At 37.5% G+C, this 21889-nt stretch overlaps 1 protein-coding gene across 1 annotated transcript in view; it reads left to right on the top strand.

Annotated features, from left to right (window-relative positions):
• FIGN (fidgetin, microtubule severing factor) overlaps positions 1 to 21064 on the top strand; it is a 115235-nt gene extending 94171 nt beyond the window's left edge. Inside the window, exon 2 of the mRNA XM_057746595.1 lies at positions 18331 to 21064. Coding sequence (XP_057602578.1) covers positions 18339 to 20585 — 2247 coding nt within the window. The 5' untranslated portion in view covers positions 18331 to 18338 and the 3' untranslated portion in view covers positions 20586 to 21064. The remainder of the gene's footprint in view (positions 1 to 18330) is intronic.
• The last annotated feature ends 825 nt before the right edge of the window (positions 21065 to 21889 follow it).

The following is a 21889-nucleotide window of genomic DNA, read 5'->3' as shown; positions in this document are numbered from 1 at the left end:
AGAAGGCAGTATCAAAGCCAATGTGTGGAATATATAGAAGATTTTAGTAAAAAAGAAGTGGAGTAACAAAACTATTATGATAAGAATATTAAACTTAAGTTCTGGCTCCAATTTCTGCCAATTATAAGCTATGTAATAGTAATTTCATGCATTATGTCAATTGACACTTATAGCAATTGCTTGGGGTTGACCACTGAGGAATCTTAAATTCAGAGATTGGTCTTCAGACCAAGATAATCTTGATAATGACTAGGGAACTAGTATTAAAATGTATGTCTTTCAGCTCCTTATATTGTATCTTCTATTGCAAAGAGCAAAGTAAAACATAATGTTTCTTTTAACTTTTGAGACCACTGAATTATTTATACAAGTCACTGCAACCATCTTTTGGTTCAGGCGAGAAGGGTGCCATGTTTTAGAAAGTCCAGTCTTTCCCTCGTCTATTACTTTACCCCATCATGAGGAATCCAAGTGGCCATGAGGATGGGCCCACTTAGAACCCGTGCTCTCCTTTGAGACCATGTCCCAGGCACCTGAAATTCCCTGACTCTACTTCCTGGACACATACAGTGCTCTAATCCAGGTCTGTCCTCTCACAAGATGAGGCCAGGAGGCTGGGTGGAGTTGGAAATGTCAGGGAATGGATTGAACATTCATCTACAGCATGCATGGTAAGCCTCTTGATGATAGGGAACCACAAAGAGCCACAGGTCAGCCTCCCATTCTGGAAGAGCCCTGATGACCCAGGAGACAGAAAATTCTAAATTTGAACTTAGCCTTCCAGGTGTTTATGAAGATATAATTGTCAAGGTAGAAAGAAAAAACATTTTATTTAACATTTTTTGTTCAGTGTATACTTTCAAAATTATGTATACCCTCAAAACTTTTCAAATACCTTAAGTATTTAGACATATGGTATGTGTTAGAGCCTGCATGAAATCTTTCTATATAGATACAGATAAAGATATGGATACATATATCGATATAGATATATATCTATAGGTATAGATAGATAACAGTACCTTCTTTGTGAGGACACTTCTTTGTGAGCATTGGACATATAGCTATGAACAAGACAGACAAGGTCCCTGCCCTAGTCTAACGGCATGGATTCCTGGTCTCAGAGATTAGGCTAGTAGTTGATACAGATGAAATAGAAAAATAAAATGCACATGAAAATGCAGCGTAAGTACAGGGTGATATGGAAAATGGTAGCGAGAAAGGGAAGGCAGTGATGTCTGGGAAGTCTTCCTAGATGAAGTAATAATCGTGTTTGGCCTACTGGCCATAGTTTGCTGAACCCTTGGTCTAGGGTTTTCCCCATAACCCTTAAAATCTCTTGCCTCGGTTCTCCTTTGCCCCATAAACTGCTGTTCATGTTTATTAAGATGTTTATCAGTGAGGATAATTCTTTCATGCTTGCCATGTCACTTTCTCACCACCCATTTCCTCCCTAACCCACTCGCCATGGCTTCTGACCGCACCACTCGCTCACAGGTCATCTCTAGCCTCCTATCCTACTTGAATTCTCTGATGCCTGTGCTGTGAATAAGCACTCTGTCCTTGAAAAATCTTCCTCACTTGTCTTTTACAACAACATATTCTCTCTCTCTCTGTTTCTCTTTCTCCTCTATAAATGCCCTCCCAATCCCCAGTGTCTGCTCCTTAAATGCTGATTTAACTCAAGTTCCATTCTCATCTCATTCTATACAACTTTCTCTCTGCTATGCCTTCCATGACCATAACTTCAGTGGTTCCCATTTGCTCATGATTCTTAAATATCCTTGTAGACCTTTGACTTCTCTTCCATTGAAAGATGGGAACTTCTAGTGGCCAATCTATTGGTCATACAAGCTAAAAGCCTTGGAGAAGTTCTCCAAGGAGAGACAAAATGCAACAGTTTTGTGTCACATAATCCCCAGTTCTGGCTCCAGGGTGGCCTTGGGAAAATTCCTTAGGTTCATGCAACCTATTTTATCTTATATAAAAGGGAATGAATCCTTCACTAGGCTTTTGAAGGATTAAATGTAATATCCATCACAATCTCTTTATTAACTGTTGACAGATATCGCACAGGTATTTCTATTTTTATGATGATATCCCCTTTCTCGTTCTTCATTCCTCAAACTGGTCAGCTGATCCTGCTGACTCTACATCTGAAATCTTTCTCAGATATTTTTCTTCTTTTTGTTCAAGTTCAGGCCCTGCTTCTAGCGCCCCCCCCCCCCATATTGTTATTATTGATATATTTCTAAAGAATAGACGAGGGCAGCACTTTATGTTGGTGAAAAGAAAGTTTGAACATTCAAGTCCCTTTGCAAACTGAATTCAAGCTTCATCTTTACCTCCATCCCTCCCTATGCATAGACATATACTTCCCTCCTGTCTTCTAACCATATCAAGCTACCGTGTTTCCCATATGTGCCAGGTACACTTAGCTTCATCTGTAACTTTGACTGAGTCTTGCCTCAGGAGGAAAAGTCATCTCTCCCTGTTCTAACTGGTAAAATTCTATTCAGCTTTCAAGATATACGTCAACTCTTAACTCCTCTGTATAGTCACCTTCCCCTACCAGATTCAGAACTAAATATTTTCTTTGGTAGATCACCACTAAAGATAGACTTCTACGTTCCATTGGGGCAGGGACCTCTGTTTGCTAGCACTTAGGGCAGAAGCTCTCAAGTTGTAGGCACTCACATGTTATTAGAACATGAATGTCATTATCATATTTTAAACAGTTTAGCCAACTAGTCCAATTTGTTTTTAATAGTGACAACAAAAGTTATCAAGATTCAGAGACTCAAGGAAGATTGTTTTTAGGATCTAGTTTTGAGGTTTAAAATACATTTTCTCTGCAACCTATTTTCTCATAATTGACAAACTACTTGAAAACAGAGAGAAAGGGAAGGAAAGGAAAAGAGAGAAAATAACTCATTGCCCCACATGCCAGAGCCAAAAAGAAGATGGAGGAGAAGGGATCTTGGAGTAAGTCTGAAAGAATTTAAGACATAAGTAAAAGAAGTTGAATTTTTTTCAGGTTTCATTTTTGTTTGCTTGCTTGGCTGTTGTTTGTTACATGGAAGAATATTTACTTAAGTTTTATTAGCTCAGGAATATAGCAAATGATAAAATTGAGTAAGGTTCTAAGACTGATAATGCTATTATTAGGTATTGTGGGTCTTTGAAAATTTTAAGGATTAATGAGCTCTAATTCTCTTTAAAAATTATTTGCAAGCTTAAGTATGTGACTTCTCTGCATGTTCAGATCAATGTCTAAATGATATGGCCAACAGCTGAAGTTTGAAACCCACCTTCTCCAAAAAGTCTTGATAATACAGGTCTCCCTATCACCACTATCATTTTATTATGCCTTATAACCCATATCTTGTATTTATGTGATAATATATATTTATGTGTTGTTTATTCTCTGCACTAAAATTCATCTATGCATATATCCATACTCACTAGCTTGTTTTCCTCAAATTAGAAATGAAGACCGAGGCAAATTCTGTCAACCTTCTATAGCTCAGGAGTTAGATCTAGGTAAAATAACTATTAACTAAGTACTCAGTTCCTAATTGAAATTCATAATTAAAACTCTATCTTCATCATTATGGAAAGTTATTTTGAAAGCTCACCAAAAGAATTACTCATATTACATCATTAATATTATTGCCATCAATACTATTATTTGACATCGTAGAGCCTCTTGGCTTTTTTAATAAATTCAAGTGTACAAAACATCCACTCTTTTACAAAAACATTCATAAATTCTGATTTGTAAATTAAGTTATTCAAGGTTATGATAAGGCATTCCAAAGGCACTAAAAGGGACCCTGTCTTAATTTTTGTTTTTTATCTCTGAGTCATTTAAGTATGTAAATATAGGTTTCTAGTAGTTTTATGCACTGGCTTTGTCTTTTGTGGTTCTGAATACGAATTCAGTCAAGACTTAAAGAAACTAGAAGATATTTTGATCTGAAAGCTGTAAGAATTCACAAGGGAATGAGTTGGTTTCTTCTCTACTTTGTAATGCACAGAAGTGCATTCCACAAAATCAGATGAAACAAGCCATCAATTTGACCATCTCACTTCTCATAGCTATTGATTCAGAAAGCTGAGAACAGTTATGGAGGCTTATTGGCTCCAATTAGGAGTTGTGAAGCTTTGGGTTAGAAGAAATAAGAGTGTATTGGGAGAGGAATCATTCACTAACAGAATTCTTCTTAACAGTTTATCATGAGCAGATATAAAGTCTTGGTCTCCAGGTTTTTTGTTTGTTGGCTGGCTTTTGGGTTTTGGGGGGACTTTTAAATTTATTTTCTTTATGGAATAGTCTCAGAATGTTTGTTAGCAAACAAAAAGATATTTACCTTATGTGAGACATTTCATGATAAAGAGCTCAACAGCTTCCCTATAAGTCTTATTTAGATGTTCTCAAGAAATATTTTCAATCCCTTCTATATCATAATTTATTTATTTATTGGCTGCATTGGGTCTTTGTTGCTGCTCACAGGCTTTCTCTAGTTGTGGAGAACGGGGGCTACTCTTCATTGCGGTGCGCAGGCTTCTTTTTACAGTGGTTTCTCTTGTTGCGGAGCACAGGCTTTAGGCACACAGGCTTCAGTAGTTGCGGCTCTTGGGCTCAGTAGTTGTGGCACACGGGCTTAGTTGCTCCGAGGCATGTGGGATCTTCCTGGACCAGGGATCGAACCAGTGTCCTCTGCATTGGCAGGCATATTCTTAACCACTGCGCCACCAGAGAAGCCCCCCTTCTGTATAATTTTGTATCCATGGAAATACCTTCAGATATACTCTGTTGATAGACTAATCAATATAGATTCTATAGATATATACTTATTTTAGCACATGTATCATCTTGCATGGAAGTAACTCCTCTCCTTGGAGGTATGTAACTCTTTTTCGGCCTTTCTCAATAAGAAGACTAGCTAACTCTCATGACCACCTTTAGTGCATATAAATAATACATATCCACGATACTCTTCTTTACTGTTAAGATCTTAGTAAGGAGTGCTACCAAAAGGAAGACTCAAGGAGGAAAATGGTATTCATGTTTTTTAAGAATAATATCTAATGAAGCAATATAGTGTTATTCACAGCTGCTATTATGAAAGGCCAACATTTTCAAATATTCCTTTCAGAATGTCCATTTTTTCCCTATGTTTTAACTTAGTGATAGAAATGCACTTTTTTTCCTTTTCACGATCATAATACATTTATATGTTGGGTAACTTTTCCCATATAATCAAATGACAGGAAGACTTTTTTTTGAGGTATGGGGATGCTCACGAGGAAAAGACTTGATAGCATCCATTATCAGTCATAAAATCCTCGCTTGTCATTTGTTAACAAATCCTCAGTTGAAAAACCTTTCGACAGCTTGGCACTAGCCGAAAATTGGCTGTACAATGAGTATAATCCAACTCTAATAGAAGGTGACTGCATTTCCAAGTAGATCTAATATAGAAAAAAAGTAAGATTATTGTAATAAATCTAACATCACAGCAACAATTCATGGAGCTTAATTATGACACTACTAAATGTGAAAATCTATTCAGCGCTAGGAACACTTTTCACATTACATTCACGCTAAAGATTGGCTGTTAAGAGCTCATTACTGGTATTTTTCTAAAGAGTGGTTTATTAAACACAGTTACCTAATAAGCATCTTTGGTGGTGCCAATTGCTGAAAACAGTAATGAGTCTGATTAGACTTCATTTCAATTACGACAGCTTGTCTAGCAAAAAAAAATTATATATATATATATTTTTTTTTTCTTGATGCTTCAGAATCTGGTTACAAGACACTACAGAGTTTAAAAAATAAAAAGCCACCTCTGTATTTCCTTTCCACAGTTCACTAATGAAGAGAGAATTGTCCAAGTCATCATCCAATTTACACACTGGAGAACTGGATGGACAAAGTGGAGTCACAATCATGTTTGCTTAAAAACAGCAAAGGCTGCCTTGACTAATATGTCTAAATAAGGTCACCTTTAGTTTCCCTCTGCTTTGGGTTATTTTATTTTATTTTTCCTTAGGAATACAAAGCTATAAATGAGGAGGAGACTTAAACATGCTTCATTCCTATTTAGTTTGTAGAGGTTATTCTTCAGATTAATAGGCTCACCTTTCAGTTATGTTTTATCCATGGATCGTCTACTTAAAATCATAACAATACTGAAAGCTGTTACACTATGCATGCTAATTATCCAACTGATTTGGGAGAAAAATAAAAGAAGCCAGGCTTTATGAATGTGCACTAATATATCAGGAAGTGTAGAGGAATGTTCATTAGACACTAAACTTGATTTTGATATTTTTAAAAAGTATGTTATTTAGCTGCATTTAACAGCTAACCTCCTATTAAATCATGCCTGAATATACTGCTCAAATTGGAAGAAAAAAACTGTTAATGTAAAAAGCCTTTAAGTGATTAAGCTGTCACTGCTGTCATTCGGGCACTCTAGTAACATTTTAATGCTTCTGAGAGCTATGGCCAGGGGTGCAATCCACTATTTTATATTTTCTGAATAGATTATTTTTAAAGTATAATATCATTTGACATTGAACTGGATAAAATAATTTCTGAAGTAAAATATGAAAACAATGGGTGGGTGTAGAAGCATTTAAAAAAAGGAGGGCACAATCAAACATCCTAACCTGAAAAACTTGACAAGTTAGCTAAGTGATCATGTAAGGGCCATAAGACTGAAAGTCACATGTAAGTGAGATGATAGTGCTCTTGTAGGCATTTGGATACTTTCAAAAAGATTTGCTTTAAAGGAGACCAGTTCCAGGTATGTCAGTTCAGTGAATGAGAATGTACTTTTAGACCTATGATTCATTAATTCTATGAATTTTTCTATTCTGTTTAAGGGGGAGAAAAAACCCTTTTGTATAGAAAACACAAAAACAATTATAAATGTATAATTGGGGTGCTTTCTTAAGTAACTCAATTATTATATTTTTTATAAATAATTATATACTTATAAATATATATTTTAATTATTTGCTTTTCTAGGATTTTTTTAAGCATTTCATCTCAAATGATTCTGATAAAGTGTTTTTCTTTTTGAATGCAATTGAGAAAATATGTCAATAAATATTGTCGTTAGGTCTCCTTTTTGAAAAAACTTTATATATGTAAACCCAGACCTCCTTGAAAATAGCACTCAGTTAAGGAAATGATGTTCATAGTATATTTGGAGGTTATAAATAAGACTTTTAAGTTTTATAAGTATGGAAACTTTTTGAGATCTATGACTTGATTCAAGCCACAAATAATAAATTTATAGCTAAAGAAAACTTTAAGTAATGCTTATTATATTTGATTAAAATATTATGTATACATGCTAGTTAAATAACTTAGAATGTGCTTTGGACTCAGATTATAAATAATAAAGCAGATCATTTTTAGGATAAAAGCATTTTTAAAAGTCTCTTTTCCTTTTCTCTGTCATCTTTCCCATTTTCTCTATATCCTTTCCACAACTACAGACACAACACTTACATATACACATAGAAGCACCTAGATTTGATTTTTCTGTGTAACCTACCTGTATCACCTGCAGGGTTCTGGTTTTTCTGTTGTTTAGGGACTTTGGGTAAACAGGAAGCACACTATTTGGAGAGGTAGCAGAAAGATTTGACTTATTTACTCTTTTAACATAAGCAACTAAAACTAGCAAATTTTCAGTTACATTTCTTTCAAATTATCTGCTAATTTAAAAATGTGAGTGGAAAAAAATCTTTTCTTTAGAATTCTTAGCAAATCCTGGAGCTTATCCATAACTGAGGCCCATAAAATAGTTCATTACCATCCATAAGAAGTATAAAATTGTAGAATAGTTTTCACCATATAGAAGTAACATCCGTAGAGCTTTGAATTCTGTTTGACAGTATTGAGAGCAACCTTGTGTTTCACTGCTACATTAGAGACAAAGTAGGCTGTGTTTATTCACAACAGAAGACAGCTGGATTGGAATTAAAGTAGAATTTATAAGCAAAAGGGATCTGTATTTCATGTGACAGATGCCACTGGATCAACCAATTTTATTCAATTCAGCCAAAGCCTAAACTTTTTTTTTTAATGGCCTCGTGTATGCTAACAGTAGATGAAACTATGCAGTTGAATATTGTCATAGAGAATGCAGTCAAGGTGGCATCTGAAGAAACAATTTCTTTGCTTGTGGTCCCTCCTATTGTTAGCTTTCCCCCAAGGATTACTTTGTTGGGCACCCCCTCCAGGACAGGAAATGCCACTTTCTTTGAGGATGCTGATATCCTCTCTTCTGTTTCTGTCTCATTATGCAGCATTCTTTGTTTTTACAAATGGAAGAGCCAACAGCGCTAATGACCGGACTGTCATTCACACTGCACTTTAACAATGTTCTGTTTATCTGGGGATTAGAGCATCCGAATTACAGGTGGTGCTCAGATTTATTTCACCAAACCATAGAATGGGGCCAAGTAGGGAGAAAGGAAAGGTGAGGAAACTACCGTGTTCCTAAGAGCTCTTCACTTTTAAACCTTGACCATATTGATTGTATTCTAAAGCAGTTTATCTTCATATGTTGTCTTGTATGGATGAAACAACACTAAACCTACTAAAACTCATTTCATATGTTGCTTTTTCCACTGCCTTCAGATCAAAGTTATTTTCTTCAGCCTGGACTAAATTATACACAGGTCCCAGGAGTGAAGGACACTGAATTAATGCACCATGTCACCCAGTCCTGACTATAGAATATTTTTATCAAAGTCCAAGGCGCTATTTTGTTACTGCATTAAAAATTAATGCACAGATTGCCAAAAAGAGAAAAATGAACGAATAACCTAAACAAATTTTGTCTGGGCTTTGCAGACTTTAGAGTTACCTTAAGCAAATAATTTTTAAGGAGAATGGTTGGAGTTGTATACATATATGTAAGTAATATTCTTATGTCTTTGTCTAATCATGTGAGAGAAACCGCCAATTTAAATAAGCAGTCTTAATTATCCATTTTGTTTTATGTAAACTGTCTTTTCAGAGTAAGGTTTCAGAGGAACACAAAAAGAAGCCGAATGCAAATTCCATCTTACACAAGGTCGTGAGGCTTGGGAGAGTCTGAATTTGTTTATTGACCCATGTCTGCATGGTATGTTGGGCAAAAATGAATGTAGTCCAGCTTAGATATAGCTAAATTGAGCTTTGCATTTATATACTTGAAATAGAATAGATACACACAAATAACTATTTACAAATAGCACTATGTACACACGATGATTAACATAACATTTTAGCAGTGTGACCGAGGACATTAACCAGCCATGTCGTAATTCAGGGTTGGTCCCATGCCCGGATTGTGTTAATTAAAAGTGCACATTTATTTTATATGGCACAAGAGTATCTTGAGAATCAACTGGAATAACCTCAGACTTTTAGGACAATGGTAATGTTATCTCAGCAGAGTCCTTTTAAAAAATAAAGATTCAAAACACATAGAAAATGCACAATACATTTGGTATTTGGATTTCCCCTTCTGGATCAATCATACAGGCTGGATACTATGAATCTAGCATGGGGCTTTCAGGTTGTGTTAACCCTATTTATCCCTGCACGCTACGGCTCACCTGTTATTTACACACATAAGAGGGTTGATACAGCAGAACAGGGGAAGTGCTCTGTTGTGACACGAATATACATATTCATTAGCCCTGGCAGTCCCTGTGGACATATGTGGTGTGTCCTGATGATCTCTGTATGACAGAAAGATCATACGGGGGGGGGGCCTTAATGGATTGAAAACATATATGGAAAAAGGGAGGAGACAGAATGAGTAATGAAAGGCCATAAAGCAACAACTTTAAAGGTTAACTACAAAGCACTATTTAAACTGATTAAAATTGTCTAAAATCATTCACGGAGGTAGAATAAACAAGATAACATTTGACTTAACACGGGGAAATCGGTCCTCTTACCCACTAACCCTCAGACTCTTTCCCTTGCAATAGTTGACAACACCTGACACTAAATACGAAGATGCAGAGCGTGAATCATTTGTACATTTTAAATTGCATGTCTATGCATAGTTGTGTATTCTGTTGAATTAATTATGGTAGGATATACACAGACTTTGGGACACTGTTTTTTACTTGATTTAGATAATTATTCAAAAATTTGTACACATATGCTTTTGTAAAACTATGCCCCGAAAAAAGAAAACCTGTAAATCTAAACTATAAACTATATGGATTTTATGTGAGTGTGATTATATGTTCACTTGAATACTTTGAGTATGGGAAGTTTTAGGATCCCCCACAGGAAAAAAAATTATTTATTTGAATTATGATTACAATTTTTGGTTTGCTTTAAGTGATAGGCTATCTATCTTGATAATGTATTGAACATAAGCCCAGTGACCTAAAAGTGATATTTCTTTCATCAGTGTAATTTGCTTTGCATAAGTCCTTATGCATTCATCCTCATAAACGCAAGTCATTCTCTTATATAATGTCTTGCATGTTAAAAAAGATGACCTGTGAGACCCGTGCATACCAAGTTTCAACCTCATTATGAAATACTGGCAAAATAGACGTTTTTATACTTGGTCACATTTTGATGAGTTTTTATTTTGTTGCTGTGAATAAAGTTTAATGCATTTTAGGAAAACTGATTCAGATCGTAAGCTACCCACAAATTTAATTGAAGGACAGGCTATATATCATTCTAGTCCAAGTCATGATGCCTGTAACACTGAATACTTTCCTTTAAACCCCAAAATGATGACATATAGAACAAGATCAGTTGCTTATCCAGATACCATCTACCTAATAACTTTCTATGAGAAATAAGCATAACTTTGGAGTAACTTAATGTCTCAAAAGTTGTGCTAGAGGTCGTGATTGTCTAATTAAGTGAAGTCTTGGTTTGTAGAATCTGAACCTATGGTGTATTCAGGGAGCGTATTAGGAATGGTGGAGACTGACATGGAGAACAGAAAAAGTATCTAACAAATCAGAGCAAAGGGGGGAATGCTGAAATAGCAGCAATCTGGAAACCGTTTTTTTAAGCAATCATTTCTCATTTTACACTGTTGTACTACTGACACTGAATCAACAAGGGAAATATCAGATATTTTCCCTGTGCATTGAGTAAGAGGACAGGAATGATAAGTAGTCTTTGGAAAACTTTTAATCTAAAGGCACTACTTTTTTTTTTTTTTTTTTTTTTTTACGTTTTAAAGCACTATACTTGCTAGTTGTCAAGAAAATGTAGTTCAGTGAAAAAACTGGAGCTTGAAGCTTCAGAGTGAGGTCATAATTTTAATTGCTTACGTGACCAGCAGGTACCATAAAAATACCTGCTATTGTAGTGGGGAGTGGGAGCATCATGACAAAGTGGAGCGGGCATGCTGTGTCTAGGGGGGCAACTGGAGCTCAGATTCAGCCAACTTGCCAGGCAAGCATGAGGTCTGGTGCTGTAAGCTTATTCAGCTTGTCTTGAAAGAGTGGGAAATACGGAACTACAGATTCTTTTATATAAAATCGACTGATTTTAAAAACTCTGTGTTGGCCAAACAAAACATAGTTATAGGTTACATGCTGCCTTCAGGCTGTCAGGTGGCAATTTCTCTGTGTTAGAAGGTGAGGTGTTTAAACTATATTTACTAAGGACCATTTGGCCAGAAATGCCTTTGTGATTGTTAAAAAGGATTGCTTTATGCAAATAATGTGGAATGGGGGGAGGGAGTAGTTTGTTGCAAAATGTATTATACTTGGGATTCTTGATGTGAGAGTATGATTTGAAGAGAAAAATCTTTGACAGTATTGCTATATAATTAGAATATCTTATTTTGAGACTGTCGGTTTTAAGATCATCCTTAACTGGTTTTAAACCTCTGTTGTTTCTTAGTTGTGGTCTCTACAATGTTGAGGCACAAATACCATTAAGAATAAATACTATAAAAATATTTTGAATTTTTGACAGCTTTTTGATTAAGGAGATCATGCTCTGTGTTTTGCTGAGTATAAAAGAATTTCTCTACCTTTCTTATAAGCAACATTCCCACTGGAAAATTTCCTTTTCAGTAGCTGTCCAGAGGTTGAAGAAAAAGTGATTTATAAATTCTAGGAGTGATTTTAGTTTTTTTCTGTCTAGTCAGTTTTGCTTTGTTTTGCTTTGTGTTTAATGCATCTCTGGCTTTTTCAAAATAAAAGCATAATGAGAAATATTTGTGTAGCAGGTTACCGTTGGAAAATATCTTCACAAATATCACTGCTTTAGGTAACCTTAATAACAATCCAGTAAAGCGTATGATACTATTACTGTACATATTTTATGGCTGAAAAAATTGAGTATGATATGCTTACGTGATTTCACCAAGATTGGAACACATAAGTGATGGCATGGATCAGGCCAGTGGTCTGATTCTCAAGCTTGGGATATTCACCCTTCACACAAAATTCTAGAACCTTCTTTATATTTCCTCCAGTCCCTTTCTATCCCATCAATCTAGTAATGCCTCCAAATAAAGCACTGGGCTAGACAAAATAGTGTTCAACCCCACAGTACACCATGATCAGTGAAGTACTAAACTGAGGCTGTCTGGATTGGGGACTAGGTCCTTTGAAAGTTCCCTTAATCACTAAAATCAGAGAGTCTAAGAGAATTTAGAATGTGAAACTACAAAGAATTGCAGAAAGCTGGAGAAGTTTCCTTGTGTGGTAAACGGATTCCCTTGATTTAATTTCTTAGCACTGAATCACAAGGCTTTACACACAGTGGGCCTTCAACTTGTTGACTAATTAAAATTAACATTCCATATATCATATTCAGCTTATAAAGGACTTTTTATTTTGGTGTTCTTGATAATGGAAGCTATTTAAATAGGTTAAGGAGACTGTGCTTCTTCCCCTCGCTTTTCCTCTGATAATACTTTCAAATATGACATCACATTTTCAGGCTAGGAATTATTGGGACATGGACTAAGGAAGATTTTAGATCAAATAGATTAGAACAGGTAATACTAGATACTGCTGTGTTGGCCTCTTGGCTTACGAGGGTGGGTACACAAAAGGAGCATGCTTAGTCTGCTGAAACATTTCAACAGGTCATCACTCCCCTTAAAGGATAAAGGTGAGTAGTTATTGCATAGGGCCATTTTGAAGCATCGGGAAGTGTGTGGGCCCTCTCTCAGAAGACTCTTATTTCTTAGCCAATGAATTTGCTACTCTGTGCTTGAAATTCTGAATGTTCTGTGTGTTCGTTCTGCCATTCCCTACCTAGGAGATGATGAATCTGTTGCATTATTAGGCTGAGGGGGCAGTAAACGATCATAATTCCTTTTTTGTATTTACCCCAGTAGTGATTTTTTTCTAGAGAGAATCTTGGTAAGTGTGGTGTTCAGTTTTTTAAAAACTATTTTTAAAAATGGTAATGAAAGGTTCAGAGGTACAGTAGCCCAAAGGAGTGTAATAGGTGTAGAGATGTCGTGCAGGCCTGTGTGAGTGCCGCACTGCTTTCCTAGAGCAAGCCTGCCGTGCCTGCAGGTGTTTGCCTCAGGTCCCTGCCCTTAGGAAGTCTGAGAACACCTACAAATGAAGGCAGAGTCCCTAACAGCCAGAATTACCCTATGGGGACCTTGTAGAAGAGAGCAGCTTTTATAGACCTCATGAACTTCTGAATAGCATACGTGTGTTAGGGGTGGGGGTGGGGTAGTGAGTGTCTTAGATAATATTTCCAGGAATGTGGGCTAAAAATAGATCCTGGAAGACCTAGTCTTTTATTCCTCCTATTTCCTCCTATTCTGAAAGTTGTTTTTATGTCCTTCATTTTTCTATATAACAGTGTCTTTATCATTTTGAAGCTGTGACAGAACTTTGAAGGCTGCCACAGTTGTTTTGTTTCAAAATAGAGTAAAATGGAAGAAGTAAAGCAATGAGGCAGCAACTGTTCAGTAAGTAAACCTAAGTTATAAAATGGTCAGTAATGATAAGAATGGATATTGTTATCCAAGCTGTCCGGTTTTATGGGAAATACAGACTTGTTCATTTATATATACATAAATTCATCCTATAACAATAAAATAACAAAATGCTCAGGCTTTTTACTGTAGTATCTGTCATCCTTGTGAACACATGTCAAAGTATCTTAAAAGCAATTTTCTATTAAATTACATATTTTAAAAACAAACACATTGCATGGTGGAATTTGCCAGCTGTATTAAGAACTTTCTGATCCTTTCAAAAATAAAAATTGATGTCTTGGAACAATTCTTCAATTATCTTGAAGAACTATTTTTCTTACTTTCCACTGTTTTCTGAATTTTTATTGTACCGATTTAAGCTATTCTAAACAGCAGCAGGAGTTATTGTTCTGGAGTTATGTTTCTAATAATGTTAAAACAGTATTGTTTCTGAGGTTTTCCTCTTCGTGTTTCAAAGAGAAACCATATAAAAACTGTTTTTAAAACCCATCTTATTATTTGGGTGCCAAGTTAAGTGACACACATGTGCTGCTTCTTACAGATAACAGCATTGTAATCAAAGGGAGCATGATATTTTGTTCAAAGAACATTTGGCTCTCCGTTTTTATTCCATTTCACATCCGAAATATTGCCACAAATAAATAGAACAATAATAACAATGAAAATAAGTTTAGTTCTACTTCCAATTAGTATTAAAATTCAAGAAAATGGTGCAAAAGCTCTGTGTGGTCCTAAGACCAGAACCGTCTCCTGAACACTGGCTTCTTCAGCTCCTACTAATATTAGGAACTAGCTTATGGTTTAACTATTAATTTATACTTCCAAATAGTATTAATGATTTTAAAGCACTGGATAAATACTCATGTTGCAGGGGATGTGAATAATTCTGTTCCCTTAAGGTTACTAAATGAAAGCTCAATCTTAACTTTTGCAGCCCTGCTTAGGTTGTTATTTAGTATGCATCAATAAATAAACTTTCAGTTGTCTTGGTAAGCACATCTAAAAATAGCATGAGAATCAAAAGGCAACGATGTATCCAGTAAGTGTTCCAAATAAATAATTTTGATAGGATCTTTGTTTAATTTCCGATGAAACAGAAATCTTATGAAAATTATTTTTGCTAGAGTTAAACTATGCAGTTAAACTATGCATTTCTCTATGCGGTGAAAATGGCCAACCTCTTTTTAATTTAAATCTTATTATATATTCCTGTCTTTTATAGTGATTATAACTTTCTAAAATCATTTATGCATGTATTTTACAAATTATTAATTTATAAGGAAAATTTTAAGCCAATAAAGGTGAAAGTTGCGCTTTTTGGTTGTTTTTTAAAATAATTACTCTAAAACTAAAGCAGTTTTATTTTTTTTTAAATGGGCTTTTTTTTTATCATGTTTGTTGTATATGTTTGTTAACTAATGCCAACAGTGGCTTGGCTTAGCTTAGCTAACTGAAAGGAAGCCAGACCCTTTTATGGGGTGTGTGCAGGTGTGTATGTGTGTGTGTGTGTGTGTGTGTGTGTGTTGTATTGTGTTTGTGGTAAATTCCATTGCCTGTGACTCCTAAATTATTTTCTGAGACCCTTTTTCAAGACATTTATTCATGTTTCTTCTGTATCAATCTCATCAAATTCCTACTCATAGCATATGTGTTTTCTTATTTTCTCAACTCTGTATTTTCATAATCTTTTAAAGGAAAAAAAAAATTCTAATAGAAATTCCCTGGAAATAATTTACAGGACTAATGAATTTGTAGGTCTTTTAGATAGTTCTACATTACAGTCACATTAATATTCTCTCCTTTTTATAAGGCTTGAAGTAAATCCCATGACACTAGAAGAATTTAGATACTGATTACTTGCGATTGGTTCCTGGTGATTTGCTCTTAATAATTTCCAGTTGAATTTAATGAAAGTATGATTCCTGAAATGCTGCTTCATTAAAATTGCATCTTTCCCCCTTTAAGTGTGGTCTCGGTCATTTCACCCATTTTGCGGTGTGTTTTCCTCCCCCTTAAAAAGTAATGATTGAGAAAGCAGAAACAATTAGGAGTATCACTTTGGTTCTTCCTAGAAGGCCCCCCCAGAGTTCCTCTGAGTGAGATGATGCAAGCTGCACTTCATCAGGATTTTATAATATGTTCTTTCCAATTGATGAGATTATTTTTGAAAATAGTTTTAAAAGAGAAACATAAAGATTCGGGGGGAGGTGAAGAAAAGGAAGCTGAAGAATCTGTTGCATATATAAGAGAAGTAGAAAGGTGTTTAGTATTTTTACTAAATATATATATATATGTATGAAGCTTGATTAAGTTATACAGTGGCACATTCAGAGTTAATTTAACTGAGATGGTGATTTGCAAATGAATATCTACATGGATCCTTTTAAAAAATCCAAATGCAAATGAGTACAACTGCAGTAAAATATATTTGCAAATGAATCCTGTTGCTTTATTCATTTATTGTGTAATTACTGCAATCTTTCCCACCTTGTTTTCACTATTTCTTAATCATTAAGTCGGAAGCATGACAGCAGTGCCAGCCCTGGCATGATTCTCTTTGACTAAAACCTTGTAAATTAACACAATTAGCACAGCATCATCCTGCTAATTAACTTCCAGTGTCTGGTGCAGTGGTTTTGCAAACAAGGAAGAGGGAGTCAGAAGGGAATCAACATGCCATTCTGTTACCAAACTCTGTGCTATGTTCAGTTTAGCTCAGTAAGTCAAAGCTGGCCATGTCAGAAGCCAGAGGCAGGCAATGAAGAGCTAAAGGGGTTGGAGGAGGAAAGCAGAAGGGGGTAGGAGCTGTCAAAATAGACTGTGGTAATTCAGAAGGGAGCTGATGCCACAGATGCTTCATTTGGACCAGACCTCCTTCTTACCAAGGAATCTCTGCCAGAGGGCACAAGAGAGTTTGCAAAATTCACTTAGGATAATACAAAGGAGATTAAGGAGGCCTGCTTAATACAGTTGTATCAGAATAGGAAGTGTTCCAGTCAAGCAGAGATTAGAATGGGAGGAATCAGCATTGGGAAATAGAACAGGGTTCCAGTGCTCTTCTGTGACTAACTATATGTGAGTCCTCGAGGGTACATTATAAATCCCTTTGGGTACTGGTTCCCTAATGTGGGAAATAAGGTAATGTCTAAGGTCTCGCTTTAAACTGTAAAATTCAAATGATTCTCTGATTCTAACTGCTTTGTAATGAGAAGATACTCGTATAGTTTGCTACATAGTCACCTTGCTTCAGTTAGTCATCTAGCAGATGATAGAGTTAGTTACACATAGCATCTCATTTTCTAGTTTTACTCTTTGAGTTTATGCCACACACTGCTTTCCATAAATGTAAAGAGTTAGAATCCAGATCCTCTATTCTTATCTTCCCTTTTACTTGCTTCCTTCCTCTCTCTTGATCTCCCCCCACCCCAGTCTCTCTCTCTCTGTATATTCTCCCCTCTCAGTACCTTGGAGGCTGTAAGGCAGAGGGAAAGATGGTAAGAGGAGGGAGAACGGTAGCTAGAAGACCGACAGACAAGTGATGCTTGTTTTTTTTTTCAGAGTTTCAACAACAGAACTGAGAGGCAGAAAGGAGCCAGTTGTAATTCATACCGAGTTGTAGGCTTTGTGCGATGAAAGCGATGGAGCGCTGCCTGGGAGATTGCTTTGCTGCACTCCACGAAGCAGATTTGAAACTGTCGTGGACCACTTTAGATGAGAGTTGGATTATGGAATGACCTGCTATGTCTGTGTCATATTGTTCTGCGCAGGGAGCATTATACTGTGCTAACTAGGTGTTCAGTACCAAATAAGAGAGATATCCTAGATGCGATCTGTCAGCTGTGTCTCATTTTTATATTGGTTAAAATATAAAACAGAAACTGTGATGTGAAGAGACAGGATAGCTAGATATTGCATGTTAATGCTGTCACGTGCTAGATATTTAAAATGTATGCATATTTTGTTGTAAGAACCTGTGATTGAATTCTAATTTGACAGGGATGTGTGTGTACATATATATATGTGTGTTTCTGTGTGTGCGTAACAACTAACTTGATAGGCTTAGCAGAAATAAATGTACTTATTACTTAAAAGTGAAAAAAATAGGCCTTCTACAGAGTTTTCTTTTAAATTGCTTCCTTTTTATACGGGGTTGAAATTCACTCCCTTTTAACGTGTCTGCATTGTAGAGACCATGATAGGTATTACAAACTGTGGAAATCCTTTATAATGTCACTATCATCAGTGGAAAATAATAGGTAACAAAAGAAGTTTGGGAAAAAAGCTTTAACAGTTCTGATGAGTATCTAAGTAAATTAAATTTTTCCCCCCACATCTTTAGGCTTGAAGATGCAGTGGACGCCGGAACATGCCCAGTGGCCAGAACAGCACTTTGACATCACCTCCACCACTCGGTCTCCTGCCCACAAAGTTGAAGCTTACAGAGGTCATCTGCAGCGCACCTACCAGTACGCCTGGGCAAATGATGACATATCTGCTCTGACTGCATCCAACCTCCTAAAAAAATATGCAGAGAAGTATTCTGGCATTTTGGAAGGCCCTGTGGACCGACCTGTACTCAGTAACTACTCCGATGCACCATCAGGACTAGTGAACGGTCGGAAAAATGAAAGTGAACCCTGGCAGCCTTCCTTGAATTCAGACGCTGTGTATCCCATGAACTGTGTTCCGGATGTTATCACTGCCAGCAAAGCTGGAGTCAGTTCAGCCCTCCCTCCAGCAGATGTCTCTGCAAGTATAGGGAGCTCTCCTGGGGTGGCCGGCAACCTGACGGAACCTAGTTATTCAAGTAGTACCTGTGGAAGCCACACTGTACCTAGTCTTCATACAGGGCTCCCATCTCAGGAATATGCCCCAGGATACAACGGCTCATATTTGCATTCTACTTACAGTAGCCAGCCAGCACCTGCACTTCCTTCACCTCATCCTTCTCCTTTGCATAGCTCTGGGCTCCTGCAGCCGCCGCCACCGCCGCCTCCGCCCCCAGCCCTGGTGCCAGGCTACAATGGGACTTCTAACCTCTCCAGTTACAGCTATCCCTCTGCTAGCTACCCTCCTCAGACTGCTGTGGGATCTGGGTACAGCCCTGGGGGTGCACCGCCTCCTCCTTCAGCATACCTGCCTTCAGGAATTCCTGCTCCTACCCCCCTCCCCCCCACCACGGTCCCTGGCTACACCTACCAGGGTCACGGCTTGACACCTATCGCGCCCTCGGCTCTGACAAACAGTTCGGCAAGTTCTCTCAAAAGGAAGGCTTTCTATATGGCAGGGCAAGGAGACATGGACTCCAGTTATGGAAATTACAGCTATGGCCAACAGAGATCTACACAGAGTCCTATGTACAGAATGCCCGACAACAGCATTTCAAACTCAAATCGGGGGAATGGCTTTGACAGAAGTGCTGAAACATCATCCTTAGCATTTAAGCCAACGAAGCAGCTAATGTCCTCTGAACAGCAAAGGAAATTCAGCAGCCAGTCCAGTAGGGCTCTGACCCCTCCTTCCTACAGCACTGCTAAAAATTCATTGGGATCAAGATCCAGTGACTCCTTTGGGAAGTACACTTCGCCAGTGATGAGTGAGCAGGGGGACGAGCACAGGCAGCTCCTCTCCCACCCGATGCAAGGCCCCGGACTCCGTGCAGCTACCTCATCCAACCACTCTGTGGACGAGCAACTGAAGAATACTGACACGCACCTCATTGACCTGGTAACCAACGAGATTATCACCCAAGGACCGCCAGTGGACTGGAACGACATTGCTGGTCTCGATCTGGTAAAGGCTGTCATTAAAGAGGAGGTTTTATGGCCAGTGTTGAGGTCAGATGCATTCAGTGGACTGACGGCCTTACCTCGGAGCATCCTTTTATTTGGACCTCGGGGAACAGGCAAAACCTTATTGGGCAGATGCATAGCTAGTCAGCTGGGGGCCACGTTTTTCAAAATCGCTGGTTCTGGACTTATCGCCAAGTGGTTAGGAGAAGCGGAGAAAATTATCCACGCCTCTTTTCTCGTGGCCAGATGTCGCCAGCCCTCGGTGATTTTTGTCAGTGACATTGACATGCTTCTCTCCTCTCAAGTGAGTGAGGAACACAGTCCAGTCAGTCGGATGAGAACCGAATTTCTGATGCAGCTGGACACTGTACTAACTTCGGCTGAGGACCAAATCGTAGTAATTTGTGCCACCAGTAAACCAGAAGAAATAGATGAATCTCTTCGGAGGTACTTCATGAAACGACTTTTAATCCCACTTCCTGACAGCACAGCGAGGCACCAGATAATAGTACAACTGCTCTCACAGCACAATTACTGTCTCAATGACAAGGAGTTTGCACTGCTCGTCCAGCGCACAGAAGGCTTTTCTGGACTAGACGTGGCTCATTTGTGTCAGGAAGCGGCGGTGGGCCCCCTCCATGCCATGCCAGCCACAGACCTTTCAGCCATTATGCCCAGCCAGTTGAGACCTGTTACATATCAAGACTTTGAAAATGCTTTCTGCAAGATTCAGCCTAGCATATCTCAAAAAGAGCTTGATATGTATGTTGAATGGAACAAAATGTTTGGTTGCAGTCAGTGATAACTTCTTTAAAAAAACATGTAATGAATGTTGGCACACACACATAAAACCTGCTCCATAGGGTAGAGAGCCTCTTCCCAGTAGTGTTTAAATCGCAAAGGGTACTGGGGAAGAAGACGATTAAGTTGCATCTTTAGAGTCAGGGTAGATTTGGAGGAAAAATGCATCCAGTGAGAGCTTCTGATGTGAAAGCCCCAGATGACAGAAAGCACCTGCTGATGCTCCGTTCGGTTCCAGCTAGACAACACTCACCAAGGAGCAAGGCGCGAGTGTGTTGATTTCAGAAGGACATGAACCTCGTGTGTTGATTCCATTCTGCTGTTCTCGAGATTTAGTTGCTGTCAAGTGCCTGGAGTGGTGCTTTATTTTTTGTTTGCCTCACAATTACATTGGTGGCATGTGCTAATATAAAGAGCTTTAACTTCAAACATTATTGGACTAAAGAGATGAACAGTTGTGTTTCGACAGAAAACCAGATTTTTGCCATTTTAAGAGCAACAGTATTCCTCAATCCTGTCTGTTCTGCAGTATTAAGCTAAGAACAGGTAAAACAGGGTAACGGTAATCTGGACCTTAATTTCTGCAGTTCATTTCTTTTAATGTTCTTGTCTGCAAAAACTCAGGAAAGTGATTGTGATTTGTACAGTACCTCAAAGGAATGTGTTGAAAGCACTATGTACTGCTGAGAGTAATGGGATAGGCTTCAATGTTACTTTATATTAAATGTATGTTTACCTCAACAATTGGAAAATAGCAAGGAAAATTACTTTGAATGTATCCAGAAAAATACTGACGTGTGATACAACTGAATATTTACAGTTTAAAGTAAAAATGGAAGGATTTTTTTTTTAAGGTTCTTTCACTAATTATGGGGAATTAACCAGAGCAGAGTAATTCTTTATATCAATACCTGCAAGAGTTCTTCGTACATTGCTCCTTGATAATGAAGTGAAAATGTTCTTAAAAGGTACACTGGTTAATGGAGAGCTACTTATTCAGTTTGTGTTAGTGTCTAGAACAGTCAGCCACAAGACCTGTTTAGGACCCTGAAAGTCACAGTACCTAAAAACTAGGACTGCCTTTTCCTGCAGAGGTGGTAATGGTGGTGGTGGTGGTTTGCAAGTTCTCTCTGAAAACTGCTGGGAATGGTGTCATTCTGTTCACTAATCTAGCTTATAGGCTTGCCATGCTGTTTGACAGAATGCAGAAGATAGCAACCAAAACAAACAAGCAAACAAATAAATACAAAAGCAAGCAACCAACTTATATATATCCACAAAGAATATATCTACGTCCCCTTTCCT

Source organism: Hippopotamus amphibius, chromosome 8, assembly GCF_030028045.1.
Source record: "Hippopotamus amphibius kiboko isolate mHipAmp2 chromosome 8, mHipAmp2.hap2, whole genome shotgun sequence".
NCBI lineage: Eukaryota > Metazoa > Chordata > Mammalia > Artiodactyla > Hippopotamidae > Hippopotamus > Hippopotamus amphibius.
This window is presented reverse-complemented; position numbering and strand designations above follow the sequence as displayed.